The sequence below is a fragment of the Anser anser genome, assembly GCF_964211835.1.
Source record: "Anser anser genome assembly, chromosome: 23".
NCBI lineage: Eukaryota > Metazoa > Chordata > Aves > Anseriformes > Anatidae > Anser > Anser anser.
Genome location: NC_139744.1, coordinates 4215063 through 4230936, shown reverse-complemented (window position 1 = coordinate 4230936; position 15874 = coordinate 4215063). Strand labels below are relative to the sequence as shown.

The 15874-nt window shown below is 50.9% G+C and overlaps 1 protein-coding gene and 1 long non-coding RNA gene across 3 annotated transcripts; one reads left to right on the top strand and one right to left on the bottom strand.

The window, feature by feature from the left end:
• Positions 1-552: 552 nt before the first annotated feature.
• LOC310885804 lies at positions 553-9175 on the bottom strand. Its single transcript, XR_014574987.1, has 2 exons — positions 4675-9175; positions 553-3827 (listed from the first exon to the last, which is right to left on the bottom strand). It is a non-coding gene; the product is annotated as an uncharacterized lncRNA (long non-coding RNA).
• LOC310885794 (uncharacterized protein) lies at positions 9175-15872 on the top strand. 2 transcript variants are annotated; one of them, XM_083809571.1, is made up of 7 exons: positions 9175-11791; positions 12324-12467; positions 12621-13061; positions 13158-13329; positions 13591-13770; positions 14157-14238; positions 14607-15872. In XM_083809571.1, exons 3-7 carry the CDS (start codon positions 13014-13016, stop codon positions 14926-14928), a joined length of 804 nt encoding a protein of 267 aa, XP_083665697.1. In that variant the 5' UTR covers positions 9175-11791; positions 12324-12467; positions 12621-13013; the 3' UTR covers positions 14929-15872. The 2 variants fall into 2 exon arrangements, with proteins under 2 accessions (XP_083665697.1, XP_083665696.1); XM_083809570.1 differs by lacking the exons at positions 9175-11791; positions 12324-12467 and having other exon boundaries at positions 12531-13329.
• The last annotated feature ends 2 nt before the right edge of the window (positions 15873-15874 follow it).

Sequence of the window (15874 nt, the reverse complement as noted above, 5' to 3'; positions counted from 1 at the left end):
CGGTGCTCCCCACGCTCCGACAGTATCTGCAAAACAGCGTTTGTTAGGAACGCTGCAGCACAAAGGAAGAGTTTGAGGTGACCCTGTGCAGCCAGAGAGGGCAAAAAGGGGAGAGAGATGGGGAACTACCTCCAGCCACTCACGTTCATGGATCCTGAGTCCAAAAAACATTGAGACTGGGGAATCTCCATGTATCTATAGGCACAAGGATGGATCACTTGTATGTATGATGATGGTTTTATGCTCTGTGTCATCCAGCTTTCTTTTTTTTTTCCTTTTTTTTTTTTATCTTTTTCTCTCACTGATGATTTGTTGAAGCATTTCCAGCTGTTGCGGAGCAGATCTGAGCCTTCAGACCCATTCCCCACCCTACAGCTTGGACTCGAGGGCAGAAATTGCCACCAACGAGAAGAACAAGGATCCCATGCCTGCATTCAAGGTGGCTCAGAGGCTTGCAACAAGTAGACACTGGTCCCAACCATGCACCCCTGCCATTCGCCATGTCCTCAGCTCCAAGCCAGTTTTAAGGCAGACCTCACTCCTGCCACCACATTGCAAAACTGGTGTTTTTGTGGATTTAGTGCCTCACGGGACAGCGGACCACGAATGCACATCTCTCCTCCTCGCTGCCGCTGCTATCACCCAAGATGCAGTCATGTTTTCAACAGTACAAGCAGGTTGTCTGGGGATAGCCTTTCCCTGCCTCCTGAGCTGAAAATGATTCAATTACTGCAGGAAGAGGTTACAGATATGTACTGAAAATGAGTTGATATTAGGTGAGGCTTTCTTCAATAACAGGGGCTCTCTTTCTACGCCTCTATTGATTCCACAGTTGAAAAACATAAACACAAAGTTTAAGACAAGTTTTCAGCTCTTTTATTTCTTGAGCTTCTGAAAATCTCAGCTACGTGGAGGCAAGAGAAGTGAACCACAGGTTGAAAAACCAGCAGTGTGAGTAGGGCTGAGCATGGGTCCCAGCCAAGCTGCACAACGATGCCCTATGGTCCCGGAGGAGACCTCCCACCAGCCCCCCAACCACGGCCTCCCAAGCAGCTTTGCTGGGCAATACTGGGACAGTGACCTGGTCCAGCCCTTACGGAGAGGGTTGTGGTGCTCTGTAGCTCATCTTCTCATCAACAGCAGGATTTTAGAGGATTTTGTTCTCTATATAGCCTGCTGGCATTGGGGATGAGCTAGTCATCAGACTACTTGCTGAGCAGAGCACCCAGAAGCCCTGCTCCTCCACCAGCAACAAGTGCAGCTTGCGGATGTGATTTTCAGAGTACATTTTCAGCTGAAGATTATTTAACCTCTTTTTTTTTCTTTTTTTTTTTTTTTTTTGAACAACCTACTCTGAAAATCCTCCAAGGAGGGGATTTTTTTTTCTGCCACTGTTCTCCAGGGCAAAAATATCCCCAGGGGGAATTTGCCTCCCCATCCCATTGGAATTGGTTCAGCTGCCAGTCTTGCCATCCGCAGTGTGTCTGCAAGCTAAAAATACCTGGTGCACATCCAACCTGACACCCATTAGCCCCCGGCAATGGGACTGACAGGTGCCCACGAGCTGCCGCCAATTAATTGAGAACTCCGCAAACAAAAATGAATGTGATTTCAGATGTCTCACTGTGCGGCACTTGAAACGCCCCATGGTGGGCAGGGAAGCACTTTCAAATTACCTGGGAAGTCAAGAGGTATGCCAAGAGAACAAATGTCCCACAGGGTGGGGTGTGCTGCTGGATGGATGGTGCTGGGCTGTCCTCCAATGCAGGGCTTTGATTTATTGGTGTTTCCTAACCCTGACAGCTGGCTCCGTTCTCTGCACAGGAGTCTTTTGACCATCACAGTGAGCAAAAAGCACTGCACGAAAATCTCCTGGTAGCAAAATGAGGGTGATTTGGGGAAATGTCATGTCCCCAGTCCTCAAAGTTATCACTGCAGTGCCCTCACACCCCAAGAAACCTGTTATAGCAGGTCCATTGCACTTCTGTGCTGGACGAGACTCCTCTGACACTGCTTAGGTGGCTGCTGGGGGAGGTAAAATCCTGGGGAATAAGTGTGCTCCATTAATTGAACCTGCTCCATCTGCAGAGGGCTTGGGGACACCAGGCTGCCTGTAGTGGCTGGTGTGGGTGAGACGAATCCATCCCACTGGCAGCCACCCACCAGAATTTTTCCTGAAAAATAGGAGTCTCTTAAACCCATGCTGCCAGACAGAGGAGCAGGCTGCAGAAGGCAGCGAGTGCAGTATAGCTCACTGTGAAATGATGTTTCCACCAGTTTCCTTCTCATGGTCATTCCTGTTGTCACGCACTTAATGCAGTAACAACTGCTGACAACGAGAGAATGCTCCAAGTTCACAAAATACTGTATTTTGCTTGGCTTTTACCTTATTAGCAGACAGATGTCTTACAAATTGCCCAGAGTACCTGTATTTGCCCAGAGTGTTCATTTGCCCCAGTTCTGGTGAGCTCTGCCTGGGCTGATGGACCTCCCAGACCCCAGCCGAGGTAGACCACGAGCCCAGGACTGGGGAATAAGCTACGGATGAGACCCAGCAAATCGTGAATCTGTTGTCATGCACTTGTCCCTGTGAGAGCTCCACAGGACCGGGAGAGTGATGGATCCATAAGTGGTGTTGTGAACAGAGGTGCTTTGGTTCCAGGCATTGTCATTTAGACAATTCAGTTGTCACCAAAGATAAAGAGGAGGATGGCGTACAGAGGATGAGCATCTGCAAAGGTGAAATTACCAGATTCTGAAAAGCTTTTTCATCCTGTAGAGAAAAGGCATAGCAAGACATCAAATGTTTTGAAGGCAGGCCTTTTAGTAGAGTTTGAAGGTCTTACCAGTTACCACCAGTGGCTTTGCCAGGTCTCACAGCAACCTGTAAAGAGACGTGCTGACCCCAAAGAGCCCTAGGAGTTTTGCTGGGCTCTTGCAGGGGCTTGAGTGAGGACTCACTGACTGCAGCTGTGCTGGTCTCATCCCCTTTTGCTGTTGCCCAGCAGAAGCTAGCGGTGGTCCTGGCAGTGAGGGTGTTGTGCCATGCATGATGGTTTTGTACTGGAGACAAGCTTCCACTCCCCGCTCAATGGTCATCACAAAGTCAATTAAAAGAAACAATAATCCCTTGTAAGGTGTAGCACCTAGGAGTACCTCTGTGGGATGAACATTTATTCAGACTCGAGGTTAGTGATCTGAAAACTCTTGCCGAAAAAATTTTTGTCAACCTCAGCCAGAGAGAAGTTGCTGCACACTCTGCATCAGAAGCAACATGTGTTACCTGGTCCCAAATGTCACCGCAGAGCGCGGTAAGAAAAGCCCCAAGGTCCAGACTGCCGCTGCCACCTGGATGCCCAGCTGTCAGTCCATCCCTTGAGACAGACGCCGTAGTCACCAAGATGGGCAGAGATGCCTTGAAGTTTGACTAGGGAGAGGCTGGAAACTGGAACAGGTGGGACCAGGTATCTTGGCTTGTTTTTCTTCTCTGCTTTGCTTTGACTCACCAAGCAACCCCATCTGGCTTTTCCGAACTGCAGTGTTACTCACCGTATGCTTTATGCTTTCCTGGGAATCAGTAATAAACATCTCTTCAGTCGATAATGAAACAGCAAGGAAAATTAGCAGCACTTCTACAACAGGCTTAAAGCCAGTAAATCTCAGGGAAATGCCATGGCACTCACATAGGGTTCAGATACCTGCTGGGACTGATGCCCACCTCTCCTTTCTTCACCCTTATTTCAACCTGTTTTCCCTGTGAGTGATGTTTCTCCCTCTAAATTCAAGGTTTTCACAGGAGTGGATGGCTCCTCCATCTATTTCTCACCCTAAGGAGACATTTGGCAAAGTTTTAAAATCACCCAAGTAGCTGGTTTCAGCTGCTTTGAGGTGAAAATGTGGTTTTCTGTTTCAACAGATATTTCAGTGCCAATAGATAATGAAGGTAAAATAAAACAGTTATTTAGATGTAAAAATGGTCCAAGGCAAAACAACAAAAGGGGTGGAGCTTAAAGCTTAAACTGAGAGCAGGGGAAATCTCTGGGAGGTGGGGGGAGCCACGGCAAGGCAGACCCAGCTGGCTTTGGGATGACTCAGCTTCGGGGAGATAATTGCACTCCCCAAATATTGAAGGATGTTGGTGCCAAGCAAAGAAATATTTATGGTGGAAGAGAGTTCACAGGAAGCAGGGCTGAGCTGAGTGGGTGAAGACAGAGGTGGGATGATCCGGGCTGATCACTAAGGGAAAAGATCAGCCTGTGAAATTAGCCCGCTGTGTGCAGAAGAGATAGAAACTCCATCACTTGGGATGCTCAGAATTACACCGAACAAGGTCTGAATGAATTTCCTCCAGGGAGCAATCATGCACCAGAGACAGATCTCTCCTGCCTCCCCACCTCTGCCTTTCACTATGTTTTCTCATATAACTGCAGGTGTCAGTACAGAAATTATTAGACCCATTTCCCCGGTGGCTGCATGCTGCCTTCCCTCCATCGGAGCTGAAATGGCCCTGCCAGATGGGGGGGATTTGTTTTCCCAGGGCTGTTTGACCTCCGGCAGAAGGGAAACGTAATGCTCAGCCCCTGCATTGCAGCAGGGCCCAGGGGCACCACTGCCACCACGCTGTCACTGACAGCAACCAACCCCAACCCCAAGTGCTTGAGGACAATTAAACACCTTTCTCCCAGCACCATGGGTGTTTTCAGGGGAATGGAGAACAAAAGAGAAGGAGAGTAAAGGAAGAGCCAGAGCTCCCAGATGCCTCTCAGGAGCCAGAAAGAGAATCCAAAGGCTTTTCCCAGAACAGCTCCAGGATTAAATCATCCATCCTGGGGTGGGCAGCATGAAGGCTGGCAGCAGCTGGGCACCACCAGGTGTGAAAGATCTTTGTAGAGGGAAAGCCTCAGCATCCAAAGAGAGCCTGAGCTCTTGACTGATGTGTCTGCAGCAGAGGAGAAGGTGCCCTTCGCGTTCGCTGCCAGCTTTCCTCCAGGAAGGGCAGCAGAAGGGAGAAAATCTTCACCACAATGCTGCTGAGATGGACAGAGGTCGGACTGCTCCCACATCGACCTGGGGCCACGGTCCCTCTCCCCACTCTGGCTCGGGATTGCTACTGGTATGTGTCCTGGGGAGAAGACACTGTCCTCATCCCCGTCGTATAGAGGAGGAACGGAGATGTAGGAGAAGGGACTTGGCTGCATTCATCCAGCTCTTCTCGAGCAGAGATGTAAAACCAGGCTTTCCAGCCCTGAGCAAATAACTACAGACCCAACATCCCACTCTGTTTGCCAACTACTATGGTTTTGTTTGCTTTCGCTCTCAGAGAAAGGCTAAATTACCCCTAATTACAATTCACATTAGAGGAACTATGGGTTCTTCAGCCATCAGCATGGGGAAAATCAGCTGGAAAGGAAAAGGTGTTATCAGCTATGTCCAGGGCTTTGGATAGATTTTCTCACCGTGTTCCAGAATACTCTGACTTCAGGGTGAGACCAAGTGAGGAGAAATCCTCATCCCAGAAGAGTAATTGTTTTCTTTAAAAAGGTATAAAGCTGCTGGAAAAGAGACTTAAATTTAAAGTGACCATTTAGCCATAACTGCAACTTTGCTAGCAATTTGCTGTGATGTGGAATGACTCAGAAACACAAAACTAAGGGGAAAATCTCTTCCTTTGTTCAAGGGGAAAAAGAGATGTATCCTTCTCTAAAATAGAACTGAAAGCTCTGCAGTACTGGGTCGTATTCAGAACAAAAGCTGCAGAGAAAATAATCCTTAGTACTTGGTCCCAATCCTATCATTGCCTCCCTGTAACTGGTAACACTTGGTCCCGTTATTCAGAACAGAGGAGTGTAAAATGCAATGTGTAAATCAATAAAATAGACAAATTTTCAGACAAATCAAGACTGAAAGTCACCTGCATACTGTTATTTTCCTGCGTTTACTGACATTTCAAGCCGCCGCTTTCACAGCCGGGCAGAAGGCGCTGCACCCCATAGCAAGGGGAGCACGTGGGGCCTGTGGGGTCCCGTGTCAGGAGGGCAGAGGGGTAAATCTCAAGCCTAAATGGGGCCTCTGGAGACAGTGGGGCCCTGTAAGGCCAGAAGTGCATCTCCCAGCTGCTTTCCTGTCTGTTCCTTCTCTCCTGGTCCCTGAGCCCCACATGCCAGACCCTGTAGCCATGGGCTGAAATTTCAGCAGGACCTTGTAGTCATGTATAAGATAAAAGGTTTCCTCCCAAATGCTCCTCTGCTGTCTGTAACCCACTTACTGTGTTAAAGACTCATCAGAGCAATAAGCAGTGAAGATCTCATTAAGTACCACCTCTGAACACTGGGGAGACTGCTCCTGCACCTCCGCAAGAACCTCTTTTGGCAGCCGGCACGCGTCTGAAACCTGATTTCGCCAACTAAATATGCTCGAAGGAGAACTTTCCACTCATTTGTACTTGGCAGACAGCGGCATCCACGGTCATCATAAAAAATAAAAATAAAAAATAAATCACTGAGGAGTTAAAAGATTTTCTCTGAAGAGCAGGAATGAGATTTAACTCTGCCCTGGGATACCCAGGGGCTACCAAAGCAGGACCGGCTGCTGTGGCTGTCCCACCCCAGCATCCAGGGCACCACGTCCTTCTCCTCCACCCCAAAATCATAACCCACCTCCTCCCAGCTGCTTGAAGGGCAAAGCAAAGCATCGAGTCTGATGTGAATAAGACTCATATCTTATAAGAAGTGATCTTATAGGGGATCTTATATGAGCCCACATCTGCAGGCAAGGAGGGAGGCAGATTGCCCAGCTAATTAGCCGTGGGGGGCTAATGACACTTTGAGCATTTACAAGCAGCCCCCCTCAGCATGCAGGGGCAGCAGGAGACCCTGACATATCTCTGGTATCTCTGGGCTGGTTTGCACTGGTAGGAGCGAGAGCAGGATTCAGGCACCGGGAATTGCTTTTGGTCTTCCAATATGAGGTCTGTGCTTTTCATTCATACTTGGCTGGCTGTGTCCATGAAGGAAACCCTGCTGTCTTTCTCAACCAGTGAGAGCAGATGTGGCCTTTGGAGGACACCCAGGGGTGGGAACTGGGGATCTCCATCCTTGCAACCCCCTGGCACAATACCAGGGCAAAGCTGGGCAAAGATCAGAGCTGAAAACTCAGGAAGAATGTGCCCCAAAAGTGACTGAAATGCAAAGTTGCTGCTGCTCCTGGGACGTGAGATCCCCACACAGATAAATTTCTTTTCATTTGGTCAAAACCTTCCACTCTGACTATTATCAAAGCATCTCATTCTGCCTCGCCTTCTCCCTAGCGGTGATGGGTCACCCTGCATATCCCAGCAGGAAATTTCTAAAGGAAATGGCTTTCAGAACAAGCCTTTGTGATAAGAACATATCCACCTTATCAAAACGCCTCGTTCCCTGTTATGCTCTTAAACAAAATCTGCCCAGATGCGCACTGTGGATCTGTACCGAGCTCCACCGCCTCACCGTGCCTCTGGCTCACGCCAGCCCTGCGAGGCCGGGAGGGGAAGCCAGGTATTTGCTACCCTCTGCTGTCCTCCTCCTGCTATTTCACCTCCCTCTGGCAGAGGCCAATGCAACTTTCCTTTATGTCCCTGTGGAGGGATATAAAGCCAGGGAGAAATCGCCCTCCTTCCCATCAGAAGTCACTGAGCCTTTTCAGGTGCCTTTGGGCTGAACCTGCTGCCCACCCCAGCCACCTGCTCCCCAGCCTACTCAGACCTCTTTTCCCAGATGCTGTCAGCTCTACGCACACAGGAGCTGCGTTTCCCTCCATCTCCCAGCCTTTCCGCCCTGCCCTCTCTGCTTTCCTGATGGTCCCTCTGCCCCTAACCCTGTGCATTGCTCACCAATTGTAAGCAGCTCACAGGAGAGCTGGACTCTGCCCTGCCAAGCACCAAAAACCCTCCTGCAGGTCTCAGAGAACAGCCTGGCACCACCAGGGTTAATTCCGAGGTGGTGTCAGCACAGCTCCTGCCTTTAATAACAACCCTTGACCCTTCACAGAAGAAAACAAGCTAAGAGAGGAATGCCAGCCTTGTTGCTTTGGTGCCCACATTGAATATTTATCACCACAAACATCACTTATCACAGGAAGAGAGACAGGGGCATAATTCCTGCCTAACGAGCCGTGTTCAGCTGACTCCAGCTAGGATCTGAGGTGTGGGGTTCCTTTCTCTGGACCGGGCTGTCCACCACGGCTGCCAGGCTGTGCTGGTCTCCTCTGAGAAGCTGAGCACCACTGCCTGTCCCAAGGGCTTGGGGCTTCACGGGGAGGTAAATGCGGCCCTGTGGTGGGGACACAACTTGTTGCCTACGATCATCAGTGTCACTGCCTTTAGCAGAGAATGTTCCTGGAGCAGAAGTCTCACAAAGGCATCAGGTCTGGTCTGAAACCAAGGCATGGAGCAGCTGTGGTGGTGTCTAGGTGGTTCTCCAGGACACTGGGACCCCAAAGCACCTCGTTAGGATGCATCCCAAAAGTTCCACCTCTGGCTTCCATAGACCCTCAAGGGCTGCAGAAAGCACCCTTTGTGCTACATAATATAGTGGGATCAGGGTCTGATGGACTGGAACCAGCCAGGGTCCTAAAACTCTTGTTCCTGTCATAGTAGTAGTTCCCTGGATGCCCCTGGGGAGTCCCCAGAGAAACAGGGCACTGTCTCATAAAGCCACAGCTGGTGACTATTCTGGAGTACAGTCTCCACCCAAGTAAAATTGGGCACCTCTTGTAGTGGGTCTGGACTTAGACGTAGACAGCCTCAGTCAGTTTTAACTTAATTTCTGGCAGTCCATGTCTCCCAAGTCAAGCAAAGCTAATTTTAGGAGACCAGTGTGAGGACAGAGAGACCGCGAGGTCCTGTGAGATCTGCCAGCAGGGGTCAGAGAGTGACAGCAGGAAGAGTGCCAGAGGCAGAAGGTGGGTCTGTGCTTGTACGGCACAACAGGGTGCTCCTCCACCCCTCGGCACTGCCTCTGTTTATATAAACCAAGGGCAAATTAAACTTCCTTGAGACAAAACACCCACAAATCCCAGATCCTTTCCTTCCTGCCATGTAGGAGTGGAGGAACTACTGAGACTCTCCTATATCTATTCTTATTTATAAATGGAGTTTTTATGTGACGCCACCACTCTTTTGGAGGGAGGAGAGGTTAATTCTGAGTCAGAACAACGCTGGGAATGACCTTCTATGAGCCCATGCAAGCAGCTGCTGTGCTCTCTCTCTCCAAGATAAGCAAATGAGTAACAAATGCTACAAGATGGTGAGAAAGAGAATCTGTATTCATGGCATTTTGCTATGGATGACCCAGGCTCAGCTTCATCCACAAGTCTGAATTTTGTATTTCAAGCAGGTAGCCAAGCTCTTTGCTATGTAAGAAGGGTGCCCCATCTCCTGACGCTGCAGCACATGCTCAGTGACTGTTAACCACATTTTCTCAGAACTCACAAACAAATGCCTTAGTGAGCCGATGGATTAAAAAAAAATAAAAAAGGAAATTTCAGAAGGTTCACACCTGCCTCAGATCGTACATATTATTAGCCTGGTTTCCTCAGGAAATGAGATCCATGGAATAATTCAGAGCCTAGCCTGGCCGCTTGCCCTCTTCATAATAACTCCTGAACACAAGTTTCACTGCAGTTAGGCAGAGTGGAGATCTCAGAGATACTGTCAAGCTCCTACATGTTTGGTAAGGAGAGGTGACGGGCGAGAGAAGCTGCAGCTGTGCCGTGCCTCAGCTCTCCCCAGGCAGGAGGGAATGTGCGGCCCCGCACCATAAATCGAGAGGGAGCTTGGTTTGTTCTGCTGCTTGCGCAAGTACGCGTTTCTATCCCAAGGGATTTCAGGACAGACTTTGTTTATTTATGCTAAAACTGTCAGAAAAACTTGAGATCTGGTACGTAGGGGGATTTTTTTTTCTTTTAAAATAAACACTAGAGTCATTCATCCTATTATTCACCAGGGTGAAAAATTCTCCATCGGCACAGCCTGGAAATGAGCAGCTTCCAGAGATGCTTGCTCGGCCCTGCCCTTCCTTTCAGCTCTGGGTCTGACCCCACCCCTCCCAGCCACAGGGCTGGGAAGGATAAGGATTTTCTCATGATTTTCTCATGATTTCATCATTTCAGGAGGACGGGGAGGGAGAGCCACCTTCACTTCTGACGATTTTCCCCAAGAATAATTATCAGTGCTTTCTACTTTAAGTTGTTGCTGCCTTTAAATTTTGAGTGCTCCATATTTCTGCTGTACTTTAGCTGAAGCAGTAGGTGTTTTCTGATTTATCTTATTTTTTTAACTCTTGCCATTTTCTCAAGTATACATTTTTTTTCACAAGTCAGTAGGATGTGCTCCCTCCCTCACCCCCCGCCTACAGAAACCCTGGTACAAGTGAGAAGGAGATTTTAGCTTTACTCTTTCTGTCTGTCCTTATCTTTTAACTGCACACTTTTAGTTCTCAGGGGACAATCATAGGAAACAACCTCCTTTCCATGACAAAGAGGAACATTAAGAAAACACACCCTTTTTAAGAGATACAGATACAAACCAGGAGGTTGCCTTGAGTTATGGCACAAACTCCAGTCTAGGCTTTCTGGGTTTTCCTTGCCTCTTGCTTTTCTAGGGTTTCCACCAAAAAGAAGCTTTGCATAGCACTCTTATCTTCTACCTCCTCTTCCTCTTCATCATGTCCCTGCAAGTCCACATCCCTTCTACTAGGATATCCCCAGCTGTATTTCTTCCAGTGCGCCCTGCCCCGTGATGGTCCCCGTGTTTCCCACAAAGCCCCCCAAAAAATGAATGTGACCAAGGTGGGCAGCAGCCACAACGCTGCCCTCCCTGTGAACCATCACTAAGGTGACGGGGGAAGAAGCAGCAGATTCCTCATTACCATGGTAACTGGATGCTCCACCCTGTGCAGTGGGGCAGGATGCTCTGCGCTCCACGCTTCTGGGTGGACCTTGGAGAGCCTGGGGTGCTGGGAGCCGTGGGGATGCTGACCTTGGTGCTTTGTAGCTGCTCAGGTAAACGACCAGCGTGGAGGTGGATATATTCTCCTTGGAGGGCTGATGGAAACCCTGGAGAGCAGAACAGAGGTGAGAGCCCACCGAGCTGAGCCTGAGCCCCTCTGCTTCCCTTCTAGGGCAAACAGCGTCTGTCCCTGGGCACCTGCCCGACAGCCCCAGCCAGGAGCACAAAGCAGGTGAGATCCACAGAGCTCTCCTTTGGGACCTCCCTGACCCTTTGGGGGGTCTCCTTTCTGCTTGAAGCAGTCACATCACACAGCCCATGTCCAGGCAGAGATAAGAGGAGCCTCTCCTCATCGCCCACTCTGCCAACAACCTGGGCAGGGGATGTGGCTTCCCAGCTGCAGCCAACACAAGTGGAGATGGCCCAGCCTGGCTCTGTCATCTCCACCAGCTCCACTCACTGTGGCCTCACTTCTTGCCTCTCAGTCCTCCATCTCCTGGCATTTTCTCTGCTCTAAGCCCCTAAACATCCTCAGGTCTCCCTCCAGGATGGTCCCCAGTGGGGTTGGGTCCATTCAGATCCCACACAATTCCCCAGTGACTTCCAAACCCTCCTCTCTCCTTAGCCTCAGGTCTGCTTCTTCCCAATGCCCTGAAATTCCTGAAATGTCCCCCAGCTCTCATCTCTCTTTCTCTGGCCTAGGCCTTGTCTTCATCCACATGGACAGCAGCCTGTACTCGCTGCCCTGCAGCCCAAAGGAGATGGAGGTGGCTGATCCCACCTACCGCTGGGTGCGGGAAAGGGCAGGTAAGGTCCTGGAGCGAGCAGCTGCGATGGGCTCTGCTACCACGAGGCAAGAGCTGGGTAGGAGGGGAAATGGCCATGTAAGGAAGGAGCAGGGCTGCGGAGCAGGTGAGGGACAAGTCAGGACTGGGACCTCATGAGATTGCATGTGTTGGCGTCCTGAACTGCAAACAGGACACAAGGTTATGGGATAACGCTCTATGGGGTAATACCTACCCCTTTTTTGTCCTGATAAGGGCTGAGAGGTTTTGTTAAGAAAGTTTTTGGGCATTTGGATGGTTCTTTTGTAGAGAGGGACCTCTCTAGCAGAGGAGAGGCTACTGGGGAGTGTTAATTTCTTCTTCCCTGCCCCTCAATACCTTATCAGAGAAGGAAAGGGAAGATCAGCTTTGGGAGTCCTTGTAGTGTCTCGGCAGTGGTTTGAGGAGACCAAGTCTGGGACAGTCCAGGAGAACATGGCACAGTCACCTGGGGACTGGGGCAGCTCAGCACAGACCCTGGAGATCACTCTCAACCCTTCCATCTCCTGCACTAGACCCCAAGTCGCTCTCAGTCACTGAAGAGGGACATCTCCTGTTCCAGCACTTCCAAGCCAGTGACAGTGGGAACTACTCCTGCACCATCTCCTACATGGACCACGGGCTCCCCGTGTCCCAAACTTTTCACTACAATGTTTTTGGTGAGTCCAAAGCCATGCTGACAAGCAGGGGAGGGTAACCGAATGAAGGCAGGAAGGGTGGAGGGGCCATGGCAGGAGAGGAGGGGTTGTCCATCCTTGCTCCCTCTTGGCAAGGAGGAAGAACCAGGTGCCTTTCAGGGTTTTCTCCCACAGGCTACCACATGCCTGGAGGCCTGGAGACTTTGCTGCTCTTCCAGAGCAAGCTCTGTGAGGACGAATGGACCAAAAGGTTCCTGTAGGATCTACAGGAGAGGCTGCAGCAGCTGGAGACTGAGCAGCGCTGCAAGCTCCAGTTCACCACCACTTCCTGCTTCCCCTCACTCAACAACCCTTCGGACGAGTTCATCATCCAAGTACAGCTAGAAGGTAGACGAGCACCACGGCTTCTCTTGGAAGGCAGTGGTGGCTAATGGTTAGGTTTCTTGGGGGCTTTGCCAGTCTCCAGCTGGAGCTGCAGCCGCCTGAGCTGTGCTGGTGGCTCTCCATACTCTAGTGTCCTTCTTTGGGCCCAACTGGGACGAGCACTGCAAATCCCAGCACGTGGAGATGGTCATAGACTGCTACCATGAAACAATCCAGCACAACCTCGAACAGGTGAGCCCTGGGCCAACACAGCTGAGCTCTCAGAGGACATTTTCTCTACAACTAGGGCTCATCTCCCCTCTCGGGCCCTGGCATTGCCCTCCCCAGGTCCGGCTCGCCCTCACCAGGTTCTTTAAGGAGCACAAGTCCTTCCACGTCACCGGGGCTGGTATCTCTGGCATCATCTTCACCAACGAGTTTATCAGTTTCCTGGAGATCAAGCAGTGCAACATGGGCTACGGGCAGACCAAGCAGCTGCAGAGATGTCTCGACTGTTGCAGTGAGCCAAGCGTCCACCACCCTTTGGTTCCCCCTCCACTTTCCACTTCTGCTTGCCTCTTCCCCTTCCCACGCGAGGCTCTGTGTCTCTGGGTCCTTGCTGCTCTCCCCCTGCACACTGGGTTCAGGGAGCATGTTGGATGGGGTCATTCTGAGCCCCTAAGCCTCAGGGCTCGGTTTCCCTGACCCTTGGTTGAATACAACTTTACCAAGCAGCTGGTGCTGCTGTTCAGAAGGGCCTTTCTGTGTCTCCTCCCCTCAGTCGTGTGCCCACCAGGGACCTTCAGCCCTCCGAAGAGCCTGCAGTGTTCCTCGTGCCCTATTGGGACCTACAGCATGATCTATGGGGTGACGTTTTGCACTCTCTGCAAGGACGACATGATCACCCAGGTGCCAGGTGCCAGCTCCGTGACAGAGTGTGTCACAGAAAGAACTGAGCAAGGTACAGCATCACCGGCCACTGGAGCAGGGCAGGGAGGGGACTGGGTGGCTCCTAAGAGGGGACAGGCACTGCAGTGGGCCCCGAAGCAGCTGCCCCACATATGCTGGCCATGGCAACTTCCACACACCTCAGGGGTCCCTTTGGAGACAGATGGCTCTTGTCTCTTCCATCATTATCCTCCCTGAAGAGATCAAAGCTCCCTCGCTGCTCCACTCACCAGCCACTGAGCAATCTGATCACTCTCTCTCCACCTTGGTGTCCCCAGCTTGCCTTGAGCTCTGGCAGCTTCACTGCTAGGTCCCACCTACATTACAGGATTTTCTCCAGGGCCTGTAGCCGTGGGAGTTGTCCCTTTGAGGCAATGCCACCCGTTTCTCTCTCCTCAGCTGTCTCCATCATACACAGGATCCCGCTCCTGCTCCTTATCATCCTGCCACTGCTACTAGCCATCAACTTTCTCTTCATCCTGTAAGTCTGAGCTCTTTCTCTCGACATGGGACATTTTGGGGTCGCTCTGCAGGTGTTGGCTCCCCCAGCTCTACATTCCTCCATGGAACAAGAGATGAAGACCCTGGGCTCATCACTGTCACACCAGCAGGAGGCAGCATGCCAGAATAGGGGTGCAGGACACCGATATAGGGGATAAACCTTGGCAATAGTTTACACAGCCCTATAGGGAGCTGCTGGATATGGTCCTGGGGAATCCTGGCCCTGAGGGCTGGCGCTGGGTGGCTGCAGGGTTCTGGTGCTGCTTGCTGGCACTGAGTTCCCGCTTTTCACTATGGGAAAATAGCTCCCACTTTTCACTCTTTTTCACTTTTTCTGTCTTTTTGTAGCATCTCCTGCTACTGGTTCCAACAAGAGTACTGGATGTCATCTCCAACGGCTTCCAAGAAGGCAGGAATCTCCAGGGTGACAGAGATGGTGACCAAGTTCTTTAGGATCCCCAGGGAGGGCCCCAAGCCTGGCTCTCCTGCTGCAGATGACAATGACACCAGCCTTCTGGACACCAGCCACCCGGACACCAGCACATCTCAGGGGAGTGACGAGGAGCACACGCATGGAGCACCCTCCCCTCCCGCGACCCCGAACTTTGCTGCTCTGACCGACGAGGGCCCTGCTGTGCTGGAACTGGAGGACAGGAGGGACATTCCCTGAGATTCCCTCCACGTGCACAAGACAACAGCATCGAGGGAGAGAGTTCCTACAGCCACCTCTGTCCATTTTGTGTGTATCCCCAGCCACCCCACACGGGCCAAAGTATCCAGCAATGAAGAAGAGGGACACATTTCCCCTCTCTGAATTTGTCTTCCCAAATAGCTCTGACTACAACTATTCCTTTTGCTATAAAGTTCAGCTTCTGTTAGCATCTCTCTGCAACACTGGATACACCAGACACGTAGGTTATGGGGGGGAGGGGGGGAAGGGGAAACCTATCATACAAATTGATCAATTGCTTGTCTTTACTCATGGAAAACATCATTCCCAGGCAGGGAGTCAGTCTTGCACTAAGGACTGACTCGGTTTCCCTTCTTTAACTTTTTATACCCTTGAAAAAGCCAGGCCATTTGCTGGGATCAAGGTTATATAGGATAGGGCAGGAGAAAGCTCAGCCTCATATCTCTTCATTTCCAAAACCAACCTTGCCATGCAAGCGACATGAGGTGTTCGGGAGGATTCCCACCTTTGTGGCCTCAAAGAAGAGATTTTCACCCATAGCTGAAACTTCTCTAAACTCAGCGGCTATTGGAGGCTCCAGGAGAGGGCAGCAATGCAGTGCGAGAGGCACCGCTCCAGCACAGAGCAGCCTGGGCAGTCGGGGTGATTTTTTAGCAGAAACGAGCCCTGGGTCCAAAATCCAAGTAAGTGAATGGGCTGGCTCTGCTGCCTGGAGTAGAAGAAGCAAGCTCAGAGCAGGTCACGGGTTCAGCTCCAGGTCTCGTGTTTAGTACAGCAGTTTCAGGGGCACTAGGCTGTCCCAAGAAACTTCTTTTGCAGAAAGCGTGGGCTGGAAGCTGTTTGCTGAGGCCCATTGCCAGCAGCCCAGCTGGCCCAGCAGTGGCCAGCACATGGATTGGGGGGGGGGGGGGGGGGGGTGTGCCAG